The 17,257-nt window shown below is 38.9% G+C and overlaps 1 protein-coding gene across 1 annotated transcript in view; it reads left to right on the top strand.

The window, feature by feature from the left end:
• The window catches only part of LPP (LIM domain containing preferred translocation partner in lipoma), a 680,107-nt gene that overhangs the window by 319,770 nt on the left and 343,080 nt on the right, over positions 1-17,257 (top strand). Inside the window, exon 8 of the mRNA XM_008151584.3 lies at positions 9,102-9,224. Within this exon, the coding sequence (XP_008149806.2) occupies positions 9,102-9,224 (123 nt within the window). The remainder of the gene's footprint in view (positions 1-9,101; positions 9,225-17,257) is intronic.

Genomic DNA, 17,257 nt, shown 5'->3' on the forward strand with positions numbered 1-17,257 from the left:
CTCACAACCCAGGCATGCGCCCTTGACTGGAATCGAACCCGGGACCCTTCAGTCCACAGGCTGACACTCTATCCACTGAGCCAAACCAGCCAGGGCCCAGTAAGTGGTTTTAAATGAAAAGGAAAAAAATCACCATCCACATTAATAAAAATCCTTTAAGCTTCACATAATATTAAATAGTGATTTTCAAATGATCTTTTATAGAACTATTCAGGGAACATTATTGGAGGCAATGGGGAGGTGGAATCCTAGGCTTCTGCTGACTTGTACTTGAACAAGACTGGCTATTTTAATCCTTTTTAAATATTGGGGTTTCATGTATGATGTTTTTTAACCAGAGAGTTCTGCTAGATAAAAATGTCTATTTTATTTTCAGATCACTAATCTTATTGTGGTTAATCTTAAGGTTCTTATTGATGAATAGATAGATAATATATATATTATTCCATGCTATTTTGTAGCTGTTTTTATGCAAATTGACCTTTATTTTTTATTGTATGAGGCTACCTTAATAGTATATTATCAATATAGGTTTTTTTTTTATAAAGATTAGATTTTAGTTGAAACACTTCAATAAATAGGTAAACAAACAGTAAAAAGTGAAAGTTTTTTCTTCTTTTGTGGTTGCTTTTTGCTTTCCTATCCTATATAATCAAGAGGTAATATGCAAATTGACCCTCATGCCCTCACACAAGATGGCCGTCCCCATGTGGTCAAAGATGGCTGCCCCATGTGGTCACAAGATGGCTGCCACAAGATGGCTGGCAGGGGAGGGTAGTTGTGGGAGTTCAGGCCAGCAGGGCAGGGCAGTTAGGGGTGACCAGGCTAGCAGGGGAGGGCAGTTAGGGGTGACCAGACCTGCAGGGTAGTGCAGTTGGGGGGTACCAGGCCAGCAGGGGAGGGCAGTTAGGGTGACCAGGCCAGCAGGGGAGGGAAGTTGGGGGTGATTGGGCCAGCAAGGGAGCAGTTAGGAGTCAATCAGTTAGGTTGGCAGGGGAGTGGTTATGTGGTGATCAGGCTGGCAGGCAGAAGAAGTTAGGGGCAATCAGACAGGCAGGCAGGTGAGCGGTTGGGAGCCAACAGTCCCGGATTGTGAGAGGGATATCTGACTGCTGGTTTAGGCCTGATCCCACAGGCATTGGGCCTAAACCGGCAGTCAGACATCCCCTGAGGGGTCCCAGATTGGAAAGGGTGCAGGCTGGGCTGAGGGACACCCCCCCAGTGCACTGGGCCTCTAGTATGAATATAACAATGAACATTGGGGCTGCTTGTGTGTACTCAAGCACCATGTTAACTATGACCTGACCTTACTTACTACTGAGTTAGCTTAAACTCTGACTCTTTGTAACTCTAATGAGTTTGGGTCTGATTGCAGGCAGGTTGTGAAATACAATTATAGACTAATACAACATGAAGACTTAATATATAAAAGGAAACTTGGCAGCTTCATATACCTCATTTATAGAAGTAACAGTTGACGTTCAGAAAGGACATGCACTGCCTGACAGTGTCCCATAGACCTGGCTTTGTGCTGTCACCTGTGTGAATGAGAGGGTCTTGTGCTAGAATAAGGAGAATGGAACAGAAGCACCTTGAGCAGCTCTGTATGAGGATTTTATCATGAGGATCCACGTGGATGTGATCTGGCATTAGGGAAGGTTCAGGGACGAGGCCATCTCTCTTTCCTTCTCTTTCCTGTTTTCTTCCAGCCTTCTTCTCCTCCTTCTCTGATCCTCTACTTCACTATTGTTTGTATGTTCATTATTCTCCTCTTTCAAATAATTGGGCTACTTATCTCTTTATATGTTTTGGGTATTAATAATTGACCTTGAACATGATCCTATTGGTTTATAATGATTGTAGTTCACCCTCATGACAGTTCTGTTACATGTTTCTTAGTTCAGTTGTAGGAGCGGAGGTTTATTTGCCTAGTGTATCTTTTTGTCACAGGCAAACATACCTCACGTGTCCAGCCTTTCTCTGTGGGTCACAGTGTTTTGAAGTAGGATCGCATGGTCCAAAACATGTTTGTTTGTTTTTGTTTGTTTGTTTGTTTGTTTTTGGCAACAAGGGATGGGGGTAGGACCATTTCCTTTAAAGAGATGTGGGTTGGTCAAACTTGGGGACAATGTATGAGGCTGAAAAGGATGAATGATAGGGAATGTGAAGAAAAAGTACTGAGGCATATATTAAACCCAGTGTTTAGGTTTTATCTTTATGTGTTTTTTTTTTTCTTTAAGTATACTAGAACCATGAAAAACTCTCTTTGTCTCCTGTTGTTACCTTATTTTCTGTACATTCAATACCATATTCCCATTTGTCAAGCTATTATCCCACTTCGAATTGTGAACACATTATCTCTATTTATAATGCTACAGTGTTTGGTCCAAAGATGACTTTTTGAGGCACCTCTCTCTCTCTCTCTCTCTCTCTCTCTCTTATTTTTTATATTTTTTTGGATATTTTCTTTTTTTAATTTTATTTTATTGTTTAAAGTATTACATATAGTAGTACATATATATCCATTTTTCCCCCCATAGACCTTCCCCCACCCTCCCCTAGCCCCTGTCACATGCCCTCATCCCACCCGCCCCAGTGTCTTGTGTGCATTGGTTGTGCTTATATGCATGCATACAAGTCCTTTGGTTGATCTCTTTCCCTCCCTTCCCAACACTCCCCAGCCTTCCCACTGTAATTTGACAGTCTGTTCGGTGCTTTACTGCCTCTGTGTCTATCTTTTTGTTTATCAGGTTATAATGTTCTTTATTTTCCATAAATGAGTGAGATCATGTGTTATTTTTCTTTCATTGCCTGGCTTATTTCACTTGACATAATGCTCTCCAGGTCCATTCATGCTGCTGCAAATGGTAAGAATTCCTTCTTTTTTATAGCAGCATAGTATTCCATTGTATAGATGTACCATAGTTTCCTAATCCACTCATCTGCTGATGGGCATTTAGGCTGTTTCCAAATCTTAGCTATGGTGAATTGTGCTGCTATGAACGTAGTAGTGCATATATCCTTTCTGATTGGTGTTTCTAGTTTCTTGGGGTATATTCCTAGAAGTGGGATTACTGGGTCAAATGGGAGTTCCATTTTTAGTTTTTTGGGGAAACTCCATACTGTTCTCCACGGTGGCTGCACCAGTCTGCATTACCACCAGCAGTGCATGAGGGTTCCTTTTCCTCCGCATCCTCGCCAGCACTTGTCGTTTGTTGATTTGTTGATGATTGCCATTCTGATAGGTGTGAGATGGTACCACATTGTCGTTTTGATTTGCATCTCTCGGATAAGTAGTGACTTTGAGCCTGTATTCATATGCCTCTTGGCCTTCCTTCTGTCTTCTTTCGAAAAGATTCTATTTAGGTCCATTGACCATTTTTTTATTGGATCATTTATCTTCCTTTTATTAAGTTGTATAAGTTCCCTGCAGATGCTGGAGATTAAACCTTTTTATAGCAGAAGACTTTGCAGTTAGTTCTACTCCCTATACTCAAAATAGAAATGAATTCTTAACAAAAAATAAACAAAAAACATTATGCTAAGCAGGATCCATATATTTCCATTCATTAATATTGAGTACTCTCACAATTTTTCAAACACCAATGCAATAATTAATTCAGGCAAGGATTACCTATGGATGTAAAAACGATTGGGTAAAAGGTTCTTGATAAGCAGAATATTGGTAGAGTCTCACAGACAATTTATTGAGGTAAAAGGGAGGAGGACACATTCACAATGGATAAGTGCAGTGAACTCTTCATTAATCAAGTCATCACAGTTGACATCACCTAACTGGGCTAAACTGGTATCATATGCTTCATGATAGAGTGCACTGGCAAGGACACAGCATCATGCATTGTGATATCCCTGCCATACTTGTTCAGTCTGAATCTAATCATCAGGCAAAGCCAGATTATTGAACTTTTTATAAGACACTTGGCCTAAATAAATATATTTTAGGTCTGTTTCATGAAAAGCAAATGTTAAAAGAGAACAAAAATAGGTGTCATCTCAATGTGTGATCTTTGATTGGATTCTGGATGGGAATTAATAACAATCAGTAAAAGGACTTTACTTGGACTGCTGGTGAAATATGAGCATGCATGCATATGAGATAATGCTGTACCATGTTTAATTTCTTGGATGTGTACATGATATCAAAGCATTAGGTGTTCTTAGATGATGCAAGCTGAAGTATATGGAAGGGAAGTTTCTGTAACTTCTTTCAAATGCTTTCAGTGCTTTAACAAACAGAATATATACTTTTAAATATATTGACAAAGGGTAGATTTTGCTATTATAAACACCTAGCCCCCTTCCCCTTTTGCTACATTTCTGGCCCTTTGCCTCTGAGTCAGGTTAGTAAAGATCTTAGTGTCCTCTCTTGCTGCTTGACTTAAATCACCTAACTTTAGTTTCTTTTATTGAAGGGTAGGTATTTCTAAGTTTTTAACCTTACCATAGTCAATTAATCTTTTATATATAAGCTGTAGAATTTGCCCATGGCCTTACAAATGAATAAATGAATAAACTCCTTTGAGTGGTCATACCTATCTTCTGATTGTTATTTTAGAAAGAATTTAAGAAAGAGAGAGAATGGGAGGGACGGAGAGGAGAGAGAAAGAGAAGAAGTGAGAGAGAGAGAGAGAGAGAGAGAGAGAGAGAGAGAGAGAACAAAATGTTGGCCATTGATGAATCTGGGTATAGGATTTGTGGGTAGAGTTCATTTTACTACTTGTACAACTTTTCTGTGAGTTAAATTTCTTTTTAAACAAGATATTTGGTTATAAAACATGGATAAATAACTGGTTCTTGACTGTCACCTGTAATTAGTGGGTTAGCAATATATGGGCTAAAACATGACCCATCTAAAATTAGACTCTTGGAAATGGCTTCACAGGCTATACATTTTGGTTCTGCACTCTGGCTTGAAGTCTGTTCCTATGAATTTATAAACAGGGATGCAATCATCCTATAATTCTACTAGTGGCACTTATAGTACTTATACCTTTCCAAGTTATAAGAAGCCCCAATTGTGGTTTGGTGAGCTTTAATCATATACATATTTACTGAATGAATGAAAATAATTATATTCTAAAAAATATCTTATGAACGCCTTATTCATGTGGGGTTTCTGGCTGTGAGTAAAAGGACACTTTTTGTAACTCACCATTTGTCCTCTGGTCTCACCATGCACCAGCCATTGCTACACCAACCACCTCTGTGTAGGTATGACCTGGTGGCACCTTGCCTCAGCTGCAAAACCTTTCTCTCTCTTTCTGCCTTGGGGCATCTCTGCCACCACTCCAATTCTCAGGAAAATTATGAGGGAATTTATAATCCCATAGGCAGCACATGTCCATGGAGAACTGGAGCCCGGAGATAATCTATTCTTTCACCCCTTAGTGGGAAGATCCGAGGAACATTTCACAGGACTCTTCAGAGGGCTTTGAGGAGAATAGAGACCTACTTACTTATGTGGCTGACCAGCTCAATACAGCACCTTTGAATTGGCTTTCCCTCTTCCCCTGCTTAATTCTTCCAGTCCTTCAGTCATGCTTCCTGGGACCGGCATGCATGTCTTTGCATCAGGCTTTGACTTCTGGCAGAACCTGGATCAAGACAGTGGCATCTCTCTAGTTATGGTTGAAAAATATGAGAATCGTTGTTACAATAACCACTTTATAAGAGTTTATGTGGTGTCTAGGAAAAGCATTATGCAAAGAGTCAGCAGAACCTTCCTTCTTGTTATTTGGCCTCCAGCAGGTCATTTAGCCTTTAGGTAAATGGTAAAGCTACAGGGATGAGGAGTTAAGGAGAAGATACATTCGTATATGTGTGTATAGGATTCTGTTATCTGGTTATAAGACTGTGGACTCTGGTATCTAATATAAAGTATTGGGAGTAGCTATGATATAGTCCCTGAATCTAATGGTGCTGTGAGATTAGATGAGCATTCCAGAAAAGGGTTGTTGGTGGGACTTGGGGGGACATCTGTTATTTGAACTGAGACATAAAATAGAGACTGTATAGTGATAAGGAGACCTCTTCTTATCCATAATGGGGATTGAAATAAATGTAGGAGCAAAGCTCTTCTCAGAAGGTCAAGTAAGGCAATAAAAGGTTATTGGTACAAAATTCCACAACATTAGGCTGGACCTTTTTAATTGCATCAACCTAATATGAGAAACTAAAAATGGGAGTAGTTCCAACTCAGAGGGATGGTAGACTAAAGAGGCTGAATACCAATTGCGTGCACAGGCTAGTTGCACACTATAATTACTTGTTTCATTGTATTGCTCAGGGTAATTCTGTGATTTTGAGTCTGTGTGGTTAGATATCCCAGTGACTTGGGGCATGGGCAGTTGGTGTACTTTCTGCTACAGTGCAGATGTTGTAGACCTTATTAAATGCTGTCTCTTTACTGATACCCCCAGGGAACACTTAATGAATGATGCTTCCCTTAAGAAGAAGAATAATTAACAATAGCATTATTACTTATATTAATTTATAGTTACTGGTTGCTATAATTAATGCTATTTATGAAAATTATAATTATAGCACTTTATAATTTACAAAGTATTTTCTCATCCATTTTTTATCTGAATATTTTAATTTCCCTCTGTCTTAGGTATGTCAGGTGATACTCTCCTTGTTTTATAGATGAGGAAACTATGGCTCAGGAAAGAATTTAACCAGGTCACAATCCACTGCCCTTATCAGTATATTGTGCTATCTATAAGTATATGGAAATACACTTATCAATTTTGTACTTATCATAATGTTTTTATCTACCTGTAAGAGAACAGGTTCACACATTTCTCAGTTGCCTTCCTTAATAATAATATCCTCCCCTTTTTTTTTTTTTCATACCAGGACCCAGTGTCTGAATATTCACAAGAATATGTAAAAGATTTTCTTCTTAATACCACAATATTTCATAGTTAATTATACTCAGTGGGATAACAGTGAGATTGCTACTGATAGAGGGATTAACACTTTCAAAATGACCCTCTGGCCTTATAGTGTTAGGTCAAACCCAGAATGTAGGCTCTGAGAAAACTTAGTCAACCTGGCACTTCACTTATTTATTTACCTTTTTTTTTATATTTTTTTCATTTTTGACTGTGGAAGAGAACTGAAGAAAATATCCAATTTTTCTCAAGTGCAACCTTTATATCTGAGCCACATAGTGTGAAATACACAGACATACACACAGATATGCACACACATGTACACTGAGCCTTTTGGTTCTTTTTCTATAATATAATATAAACTCTCTATACTAGAGCATCCACTGCTTTTATTGTACGTTTAGCTGTTTTTACCCAAAATATATTGATATGGAAAGGATTACTGACTGGACCTATGCCAGCATCTGTCATTACCTATTTATTTATTTACTTAAACATCTTTATTGAACATTTCCATGGATTAGACCCTCAGCAAGATTCTGAGGAATCAGCAAGGAGCAGAACAGGTTAAGTCCTTTCTGCCATGAGGCTTACATTCTCCTGGGGGAAACTGATGATAGACAAATGTACACAAAAGGTGATGTTACATCATGATAGATACTATGAGAAAGATAAAACAGGGGAGGGATAAGAGTGCCAGAGAGAAGTCATGCAAATACATCCAGAAGGAGTAAATGTAGAAAAGCTTGCTTTCAATAATGTGGTAAAACATAGCCATAGTTAAAGAGGTCTCGGAGAGAGGGATACCAGCTGCCCCTGGGGCAGGCAGCAGTCATTAGGTTTGGTTCCAAAGGGTCTGGGCCACAGCTTCATAGACTTTGGTGTTGTCAGTATGCCTGGGTTAGATAAAATCCATGGGGATTAACTCATGCTGCCTAAATTGACAAGAGACTAATGTATCAGATCCCCTAAGCACTGTCTGATGCAGAAACTTAAATAAGTTTTAGCACTCAAGGAAGATAGTTTGGTGAGCAAGTTACCAGGAGGAAAGAAACTAATAGGGTTAATAGACAATTCTATTGTGCTATCATCACCTGATGCAGCATATTTACTAGAAAGATAAACTTACTTAGAGGACTGTAAGGTTTAATGCTAGCTTGTGAGAGTATCCTATATTTTGTTGTTGCTGAGGATATTCTGGTTTATTGGTTAATGCTTTTTCTATACCTTTTCAGGCACTAACCTGATATTTAACTGCCTTATAGACAGGTTTGACAGGGTTGATTAGTTTATAATAACTTCCTATTATTTTATTTCAATTGGGTCTTGCTGATGATGCATTTTAGTTTTTTGATGGAGTCTTAAGTATGCTCCCTGAAAATCCATGATCATAATTACCTTGTAAAAGAGCCACCTCACTTCATATTTTCAAATTCTAAGGCCACCTCACTTTCTATATTTTCCCCTTAAGCTCTAAGCAAACTACCTGGCAGAATCTTCTCACAATGCCTGGGGCTGCCCTTGTGGTAGTTTTATTGTCTTCTACTCACCTCTTATTGATTCTGAGTGCAGGTAGAAGTTGGTACTTCTGTTAACACAGGGCATTGACATATGAAATCCATAAAGCTCCAGCTTCAGATCAGTGGCCACTGCCACATGCTTTCTGTGCAGCCCCTTGGCCAGAACCCTGAGCAGTCTCATGCTAGTTCATTTTTTAGACTCATTGATTGGGACTTGCCATCTCTGTTTGTCACACAGACATGAATCCCCTGCTGATTCATCTTCCTGGACTGTAAGTCTCCCACCCTTGCCCTTCCTGTTCCAACTAAAATGTCATCATTCTAAGCAGTGGTTTCTGAACACAAAGAACTTGCAGTATCTTCCCAGTTGGATATGCTTCTTGAATACAGGATGGAGAGATTTACTTATTTTTACTTTTATGCTCATCAAAAAATAAGTGTGATCTTAGAAAAATAATCTTACACCTCTCAGTTTTCTTATTTGTCAAAAAGGGGTCATTCTACTTCAGGCTACCACTGAAATGTTATAAGGGTCGGGGGCTGGGGGGTAGATTCAGAACATTTTGGACAAAGCCACACTATAACTAGGGAAATTTGAATTCATTCAAATATCAATGGAAACTGGAAATTTCCTTTTTGAACATGTCTGTGTTGCTTCTGGCAGGGAAATCCTGGAGGCAAGACCATTGAGGAGAGACGTTCCAGCCTGGATGCTGAGATCGACTCATTGACTAGCATCTTGGCTGACCTTGAGTGCAGCTCCCCCTACAAACCTCGGCCCCCACAGGTAAGAGGTGTCCGGGAATGTCTCCACATGGCGAGCTACAAATGGTCTATGATGATCTGAAAGTACAAGCTGCTGTTCATGCCCTTTTTAAAAAAAAATCTTCTCAGAGTCAATGGTCTAAGTTATCTTTTTTATTTTATATCAACATATGTTTTCTAACAGACAGATCCTTAAAAATTAATTTTATTAGTATTGTCTTTAAAATACAACAACATTATACAAAAAACTTCTGAAAATTAAAACTCTTCTTACTCCATTGTCCTCATTTTCTGACTTTGAGTATGTGGATATTTTGTACACATTGTTACAGTCTTCACAAATATAATTTAGCACGACTATGTTAAAGTGACGGCTACGTCTTCTGTAAAGAAATTCCTTATGATGGACCTGTAAGGTAGCTTCCATTTTTTGGTTGTTGTATGTAATGCTATGAAGGACATGTTCATGAGTATTTTCTTTGGAGCTATTTCCCTGTCTTAGATTCCTAATTGTGGGATTTCTACATTAAGAAGTCTGACCGCTTTCTTTATTTTTCTTTCCAAAAGTTGTGAATAGCTTGTGTTGGGAGTTGGAATACACCAGTTTCTCCTCAAGTTCATCAGAATTTGGTGATAGCCATTAATCTCTATTTTTAAAAGGTAGATGGTGCTCCTTGTTATCAGTTTATTTATTTATTTGTTGGTTGTTTTTTTTGTTTGTTTTTTTTTAGCCTGGCTACACTGTAGTTTACCATCTGCATTCAGAAACTGAACTTCCACTGCTAGTGGTCATTCCCTGTCAGTCTCAGGTCTTGAGATGGTAATGGGAAATCTATGTCAGGCCTCCATGTCCTCAGAAGACAGCCAGAGGAACTCTAGATGCACACACTGGACTGGCACAATTGTCACTGCATGTTTGACTTGTGAGATGCTTACTTGACTAAGTGACAGTGTATATGGCATGCTGAGTTTACTCCAGTTCTTAAACAGCAGCTCCTGTGTTCACAATGGTTCCTTTCATGAATTAAAAACTATCCCTGCTTCTCAGCTGTCAGTCATTTCAACACTGAACTGCACATAAGGTGGTAGTGCTTTCCTCTTTAGATATATTCCCATTACCTTTCCTAGACATATAATGGGACTGTCAGCAAAACACACTAGAGTAGAGCTTAGCTTTTCCTTTGCTATCATTACTCTTGGCCCCACCAGACCTGTTGGTAGTGGAAATACACTTGACTTCTATAAACATACTGAGCTGCAGGTATGTAGCATGTACTGTGGTCTATTGGGGAAACTGTTAGGAGAAGAAAAGTGGATGGTTGAATGAGAAATAAATAGGACCCCATAATCATTGCCCAGGGGCCCATAATAGTAAACTATGGCAGATATTATAGAAACATAAAGAAGAGTATGATAAATACTTTTGAAGCTGGCAGAATCTGAGAAGATCTATGAGAAGGCTTGTGTATTCAGGTTGATGGGTGGGTGGACTAATAATAATGGAGACAATAATGGAGAACAGCCTGAGCCATTCAGGAGAAAGGTCCAGGTTTCTAGGTGGCTGAGGACAAGGCCACTGAAGGCTTGAAGTGCCTACAGGATTGTGAGGTTTCGTACTGACAGCCTGGGGACAAGTTTGAATGCCAGATTAAGATTTTGCCTTGTCTTTTGTAGATAACTAGAGGCCTGGTGCATCGATTTGTGCACTGGTGGGGTCCCTCAGCCTGGCCTGCACCCTCTCACAATCCGGGACCCCTTGGGGGATGTAAGACTGCCAGTTTCGGGCCACTCCTGCTCATCCTGGCCCCCCTGCACCTGCTGGCTCTGCTGCTGCCACCACTGCTCATAGCGCTGCCACAGAGACGGCAGAGGCTCGCGCCACAGCTGTCTGGTGCCCCTAGGTCAGCTGAGTGGTGCTCCTGATGTGGGAGTGCACTGACCACCAGAGGGAAGCTCCTGTGTTGAGTGTATACCCCCTGGTGGTCAGTGCATGTCATAGCGACTGGTTGAGCAGTCGACCGGTCGTAATGGTTGCTTAGGCTTTTATATATATATAGATGGGGAATAGTGGAAGGTTCTCAACCTGGGGAAAGCCAAGTTTCATTCCTAAAAAGGAAAATGGGAAACAAGCTGGGCTCTGGAAAGATGCAGGAGGATGGGCCAGATCTGAGAAATTCTCCAGCAAGCCTTTGATGGACCAGTGTTTGTAGTTAAGCATTTTTCCTATTCTACTCAGACACAGGCCACAAACTTAGTTTCTTAGAACAGCAAGACCACTGAGTTTTCCACTGTAGTCACCTGTCCATGATCCCCTCCTTTTCCAAAATAGGGTTTTTGCTTAATCTTTTTCCATCCTCAATTCTTAATATATATTGTGGAGCTTCTACTTAATATAGCTTTAATTCCTTAAGGCTGTGTCAACATATATCTCCCATAAACCACTTCATTTTAATGGGTTATTCACAAACTCCATTTTTGTTTGCACAATCTTACTGTGCACTCAAACTAATAATCACTGATATTTGGACAGTGCTTCACTGATTATAAAGCATATATTCTCACTTGAGTAAGACTGAAACTCTGATATTAATGATATGCTGATCTGGAGTGGAGGAACCTAACATAAGTGACCTGTCTTAGGACATAGGACTATAATATGAGCACAGCTGGACCATGAATTTACACCTGTGTTTGGTTTTAAGTTCTAGAACCAGATCTGGGATGTCAGTATTTTAAAAACATTTTTTATCAATGACAAAAATCTGTGAAATAATCATATGAGTAACAATGTCCTTAGAGGCTTTCTTATAAAAAGAAAAACATTCAGAAGGTTTAGAAAAATTAATAATGATAATCCTTAAGTAGAATAAGTGGAGAATTGAGGTAAAAATCTACTTTTGATGAGTCTATTCCATTCAGAAATTAAAGAGTGATCCTTTCTAAGATTTTTATTATTCTACTTTAGGAAAGCAAGAGTTAATTGGGAGTTACAACTCATTCTTCTGAGTTATCTTCACTCTGGTGGAACTGAATTAGATATGTTAGTATTTATTAGTTAACATAATTATATGCTGTGAGAATGATAATCACACACCTAAGATATTAAAAATATGTGCTAAAAGAAGATGATGTCTGTTGTGTTGTAATTAATAGGTACTTGAAAAGTCCTAGAACTGTAGAATGTTAATGCCCAACTTTGATGTTTTTATTTTTGATCCAAAGCAAATTATAAAACCCATTGAATCACCTGGCTACTTAAAGTAGGCTACCAGGTCTATAATTTCTCATTATTCAAGCATGTGTTGTGGGTGTTCCTGAACCCACTTCTGAGCTTCCTTATTAAGTCCACTTTGCCTACTTGATTTAGGGAAAATCTTACTGTATGTGGAATGTTTGTACCAGTAGAGGTCCAAAGGAGCTCTATTCAAATAACAACTTTGACAAATGTCTGAGTACTTTGCCACAACCTTTTACGGCTAGGGTTCAGGATCTGAAGAAGGGGCCTTGCACAAATGAAAAGCTATACAAGAAATATAAATTTAGAAGGCATGGGTGGCCAGATGGAAACCTCTCTCTTGGAGAGGCACACCGACTTCTGGCCAGTCTGCTTTTTATTCACTTTTAGATACACATCTTGCCCTCAGTAAAGCATGGCAAACAGGTAGCAGACAGACCATCTCAGAGGTCAGTAAAGATCAGTAAGGTCTAGTAAACATTTACTTTGAGGCTATCAGGTCAGGAAATTGCTTCGAGCCACCACTCTCTCAGCACAGCCCTGCTAAGTCCAAGGACCATTTGCCTTCCGCGTTCCTTGGTGCACTCTGATGACAGTATTGGGAAAGCGGTTGCTTCCCACAGTACTTGAAGATAGATTTTATGGAGCCTTTTTCTCCTTTTTCCAAAGGAGCATTTTCTACTCTGAGATTTCCCAGTTTTAGTTCTGTTCACTTCTTTATTCATATCTTTACTTGGGAAATGTGGCTTAATTTCACATTTTCATTCATTCACCTAACATTTATTGAGATCCTTTATGAATCAGGTATTAGAAGCAAAAAAGTTAGTATCAACATGTCCTTGCTCTAGAGTAATTCTTACTCTTACAGAGGAAACAAACACATAAACAATTCAAAAGCCACCAAAGAAGGGCTTCAGTGTGCTACTTTAAGCTGTCATGTGACTCACCAGATGTTGAAATTGTTGGAAAATAAAAAATAGTAATATTAACGTTATACTGTGTACTGTTCTAGGGAAGTGTCTGGGAAGATTGCAGAGAGCCTTTGAGTTATGGGTACAAAAGCCTATGTCATGGGAGAGGCATGGGTTTCAAGGTGCGAGAATAACAGTAATGAGAAAATCAAGGAATGTTGAAAGTGAATGTCTTGTTTGAAGGATATGTTAGTTCAAATGCTGTATCGGGTATGTGTAATGCAAAGGGGATAGGCAGATGAAATCACACGCACTTAGTACATGTAGCACTCTTGATGCCCAAGGACTCCCATAGCAAGAAGAGGAATTTAAGGGTGATAGTATTTCTGGCTACAATGGGTTTGGAGGGTAAGGACTTTAGCAAATTTTAAATGAAATGTAAAAATATACACCTGCATCACTACACAGAGCTATGCAATTAAACTAGCTTAGTGTTTGAAACTAAAAGATCTACCCATTTTAAAATGTGTGTATTAGGAAGTACTTTTAGAAGAACAGATGTAAGAAGTTTGGAGGTGGTTGTGGCATGAGTTGCAGACTGAATATGATCATAGAGTGTGGGAGCTTAGATGGGCCGTTGAGGTCATGTAGCCAAATGTTTAGGAAAGAAAAGATTTTGCTCAGAGAAAGAATGCACTACTCAACGAGGAGCAATAATACTGCTTATTTCCCTTTTTTCCTGAAACAAGACTTAATGCTTCTCTGTGGATGATAATAGCAACCAAGGGATAAAAGGGGTCTTTTTACCATTTCAATTAGTTTATTACAAAATGTCTCTCTTTTGTGGTACACTCTCTAAAATATGTCTTAGAATCATAATGAAAGAGTAAAGTACAATTAAAAAAAAAACAGGTAAATCAAAAACATAACTCAAAGGTATACAGAAAATTTATGACAGTATAGTGTCTTTGAGTCAGTGTATATCTAGACCCCATCCAATGGCATCATCTGTTAATAGAAGTTCAGCTTAGATTTTCTGGAAGAGTTACACAGGGGTCAGATTGAAATTCTTTTGATTTCTTAGAAGACAATGGATAAATCCATGCTTTTATTTTTGTTTTTTCTTCTCTTGGCAGAGCCAGGGCTAGAGTTCTGGACTCCTGATACCTAGTACAGAGCTTCCTTTTCTTCCCTGCAGTGAGTTTGGTAGGGTCAGAGCTGGTGCCTAGGTAACATGGACGAACTTTCAGATATTTTATATTACTATTTCAGGGTTACTGGAAATTTAGTAATTTTTTAATCAAGCTGCTTTTGAATTGGTCACATGCAATTTCACTATCCTCATTTAGACTAGTATGAAAACATTTATAGAGATTAAGGGATAAGGATCAGGTTGGGCATAGTCCAATAGCCTAGATTCCAAGTCTGCCAGTAAGAAGAGTGCTGTCTTCTCACTTCTGTGCAATTACCTCTCTATAAAGAGCTCCATTTGTGTGAACTACATGCTGTACCAATCTGAGCTTCCTTTCCTTTATTTTAAAATGGGCATGGTCACTACAATCATTCCTCTTTGCAGAAATACTATATTGTTTTAGAGTTACAAGAAATAAGATGTTGGCTCTAAGCAATAGTTCACTTAATCCTTCCAATTTTTTTTTTTTTTGGGGGGGGGGGCATTATTAGGTTGAGTCTTGAGCTTGCTTTAAAGCATCAGGTCTTTGAAGGCCTGGGCTTATCTTTTCTGAATGCTGGCTACCTTCTTAATGCTGTATTTTTCTTCCTCATTTAAAGCATTTAAAAAGCTTTGTCACTTTTCAGTCTGTTTGGGAACTGTGTACATAAATGGTCACATGTACATGTCTTTAGCTGCAATCTCAGGGCTCCCACACTAAGTTCCTTTCACAGAGCAATAACCTATGAAGCAGCCAGAGAAATTATTTCAGTTGTGTGTGCGTTGTATGGAAGGCTTTTTATTAGGAATTCTCATGGCCTGAGGGCTTGCAGGCAGCATAATCAGGGTGGAGTCCTGTGGTGCCAAGGATCTTCTATTCTCTTGTGCTCCCTGTTCTAGCTTGTAAAAGTCATGGGCAACTGCATGGGAGATTAATTAATAATTATTTTTTTAATATTTCATATTATTCAGTGCAACCCAAACAAGAAACAACTGGGAGGTGAAAGCCCCTACATGTGGGCACTGTGATGAGATGTATGTGAGTCTCCCTGCAAATTTGGACCTTGCTGGGTTTATTTGGTTTCTTGCTAAATGAGATAGGAACTGAGTCTTAGGTTGTTGAAAAAGATAATAGGTGTGGATAGTGTCATCTTCCTCTTCCTGTATCCTCCTGGGAAAAATGTAGCAGCATATTGTGATTTGCTGAGGAAAAATGGATTTGCCAATGTGTCTATGTGTTCTGCTTACTAATAGCTTTCTTCCAGAGCCATAGTAAAAGTTAAAACATTGTAGAAACCTCATATCTAAGATACCAACTGAGTACAGTAAAATAAAATTTGCAAAAGTCTAATTCTTTCAGTGCTCCTGTTTAGAAGATATGGGCGATTCTGAATTAGTCTGGACCTGCCAAAAAACTTCAGTAGTTAAATAACAATGAGATGGGGGTGGAGGAGTGATTAGCTGACTCAGAGTTGCATGCCATGAGTTTGATGAAGGGCAATTAATTCTTAGATTATATATAATTGCATTGCAATAACATTTATACCCTTCCATTTTTAGAAGATGATGTTTGTCATATGTGGTGTCATAACTTTAAATCTTTGTTTTGAATGTAATATTCAGAGTGGAAATCTACCTTGGATTGGACCTTTACAAAAGTTTGGTACAAAAATGTCCATGTTACATGCTCTAGTCTAAGAGTGTGCTCTGTGTTTGTGGCGTAGGTGAGAGATCCTAGCAGTAACATGGAGGGAAGCTGAGCAGGCAGCTGCTGCTGACTATCACAGAGAAGCCAGCTGTGCTAAAGCTTGGAGAGGGGTAGGGGAGCCTCTGTGGTACTCTGGCCATGGTCCATGTGGTAGTCTTGAGCTGTGATTTGTTTGCAAGACGTTGGCTCAGAGATGACTGTTACCTTGCACTGAATCACTTGATTCAGGCATTGGTTTAAAAAGAAATGCACAAAACTGCCTGTTGAGCTTCTTCATTTCATAGCAGCATCTTAGTGGAAATAATTAGCTCTGTGTCCATGCAGAAGCACACATCACTTTTGCAAAATTAGAGAGCTTTCTTGTCAGGACTGGTTTCCCTATTTCTTTCTTCCTCTCCCACTGTTGAAATATCTATTTTGGTAGCAGCCTTGGTCTGAAACCCTATGGTCTCCCCTCACTTTTTAATTTAAGAAGCAAATAAACTACACAATATAAATATAGCTATATATTTTTTTTTTTGCACAGGATGATTAGACTTTACCATGGCAAATACATAGGAGTATTGTGTTTTAAAGGAAAAAGCCATACCTCAAATAAGATATTCACTGTTTTATCCATTTCGACACCCATTTCTTTGATATGCTTTATAGCCAAATTAATATATAATGATGATAACAAAGGTCTCTCTAGACAGAAGATTGGAGGTGGTTAATAACCAGTCCCACATATCACCATTTGTCATGGTGAGTAACTAGTCTGTCCTCCGCACCAAATATCACATAGACATATGACTGCTATGGTACTTTTCTCAGTGTCGAAATGACCAGGAAAGCCATATACACTCCTTTCAATGAATATATCAATTATAAATATGAATCCTTGATGTATTATGTTTCATAATCTGAACCCACATATTCCTTATAAAACTGTAAACTGGACTTTTGTTGAAATGAAGATACAATTTGGGCACATCCTGCTGTGGAGCCAGCAGGTGCTGTTTTTAGTTGTAGGTGCAGACAGGGCCCCGTG

Source organism: Eptesicus fuscus, chromosome 3 (assembly GCF_027574615.1).
Source record: "Eptesicus fuscus isolate TK198812 chromosome 3, DD_ASM_mEF_20220401, whole genome shotgun sequence".
Lineage (NCBI taxonomy): Eukaryota > Metazoa > Chordata > Mammalia > Chiroptera > Vespertilionidae > Eptesicus > Eptesicus fuscus.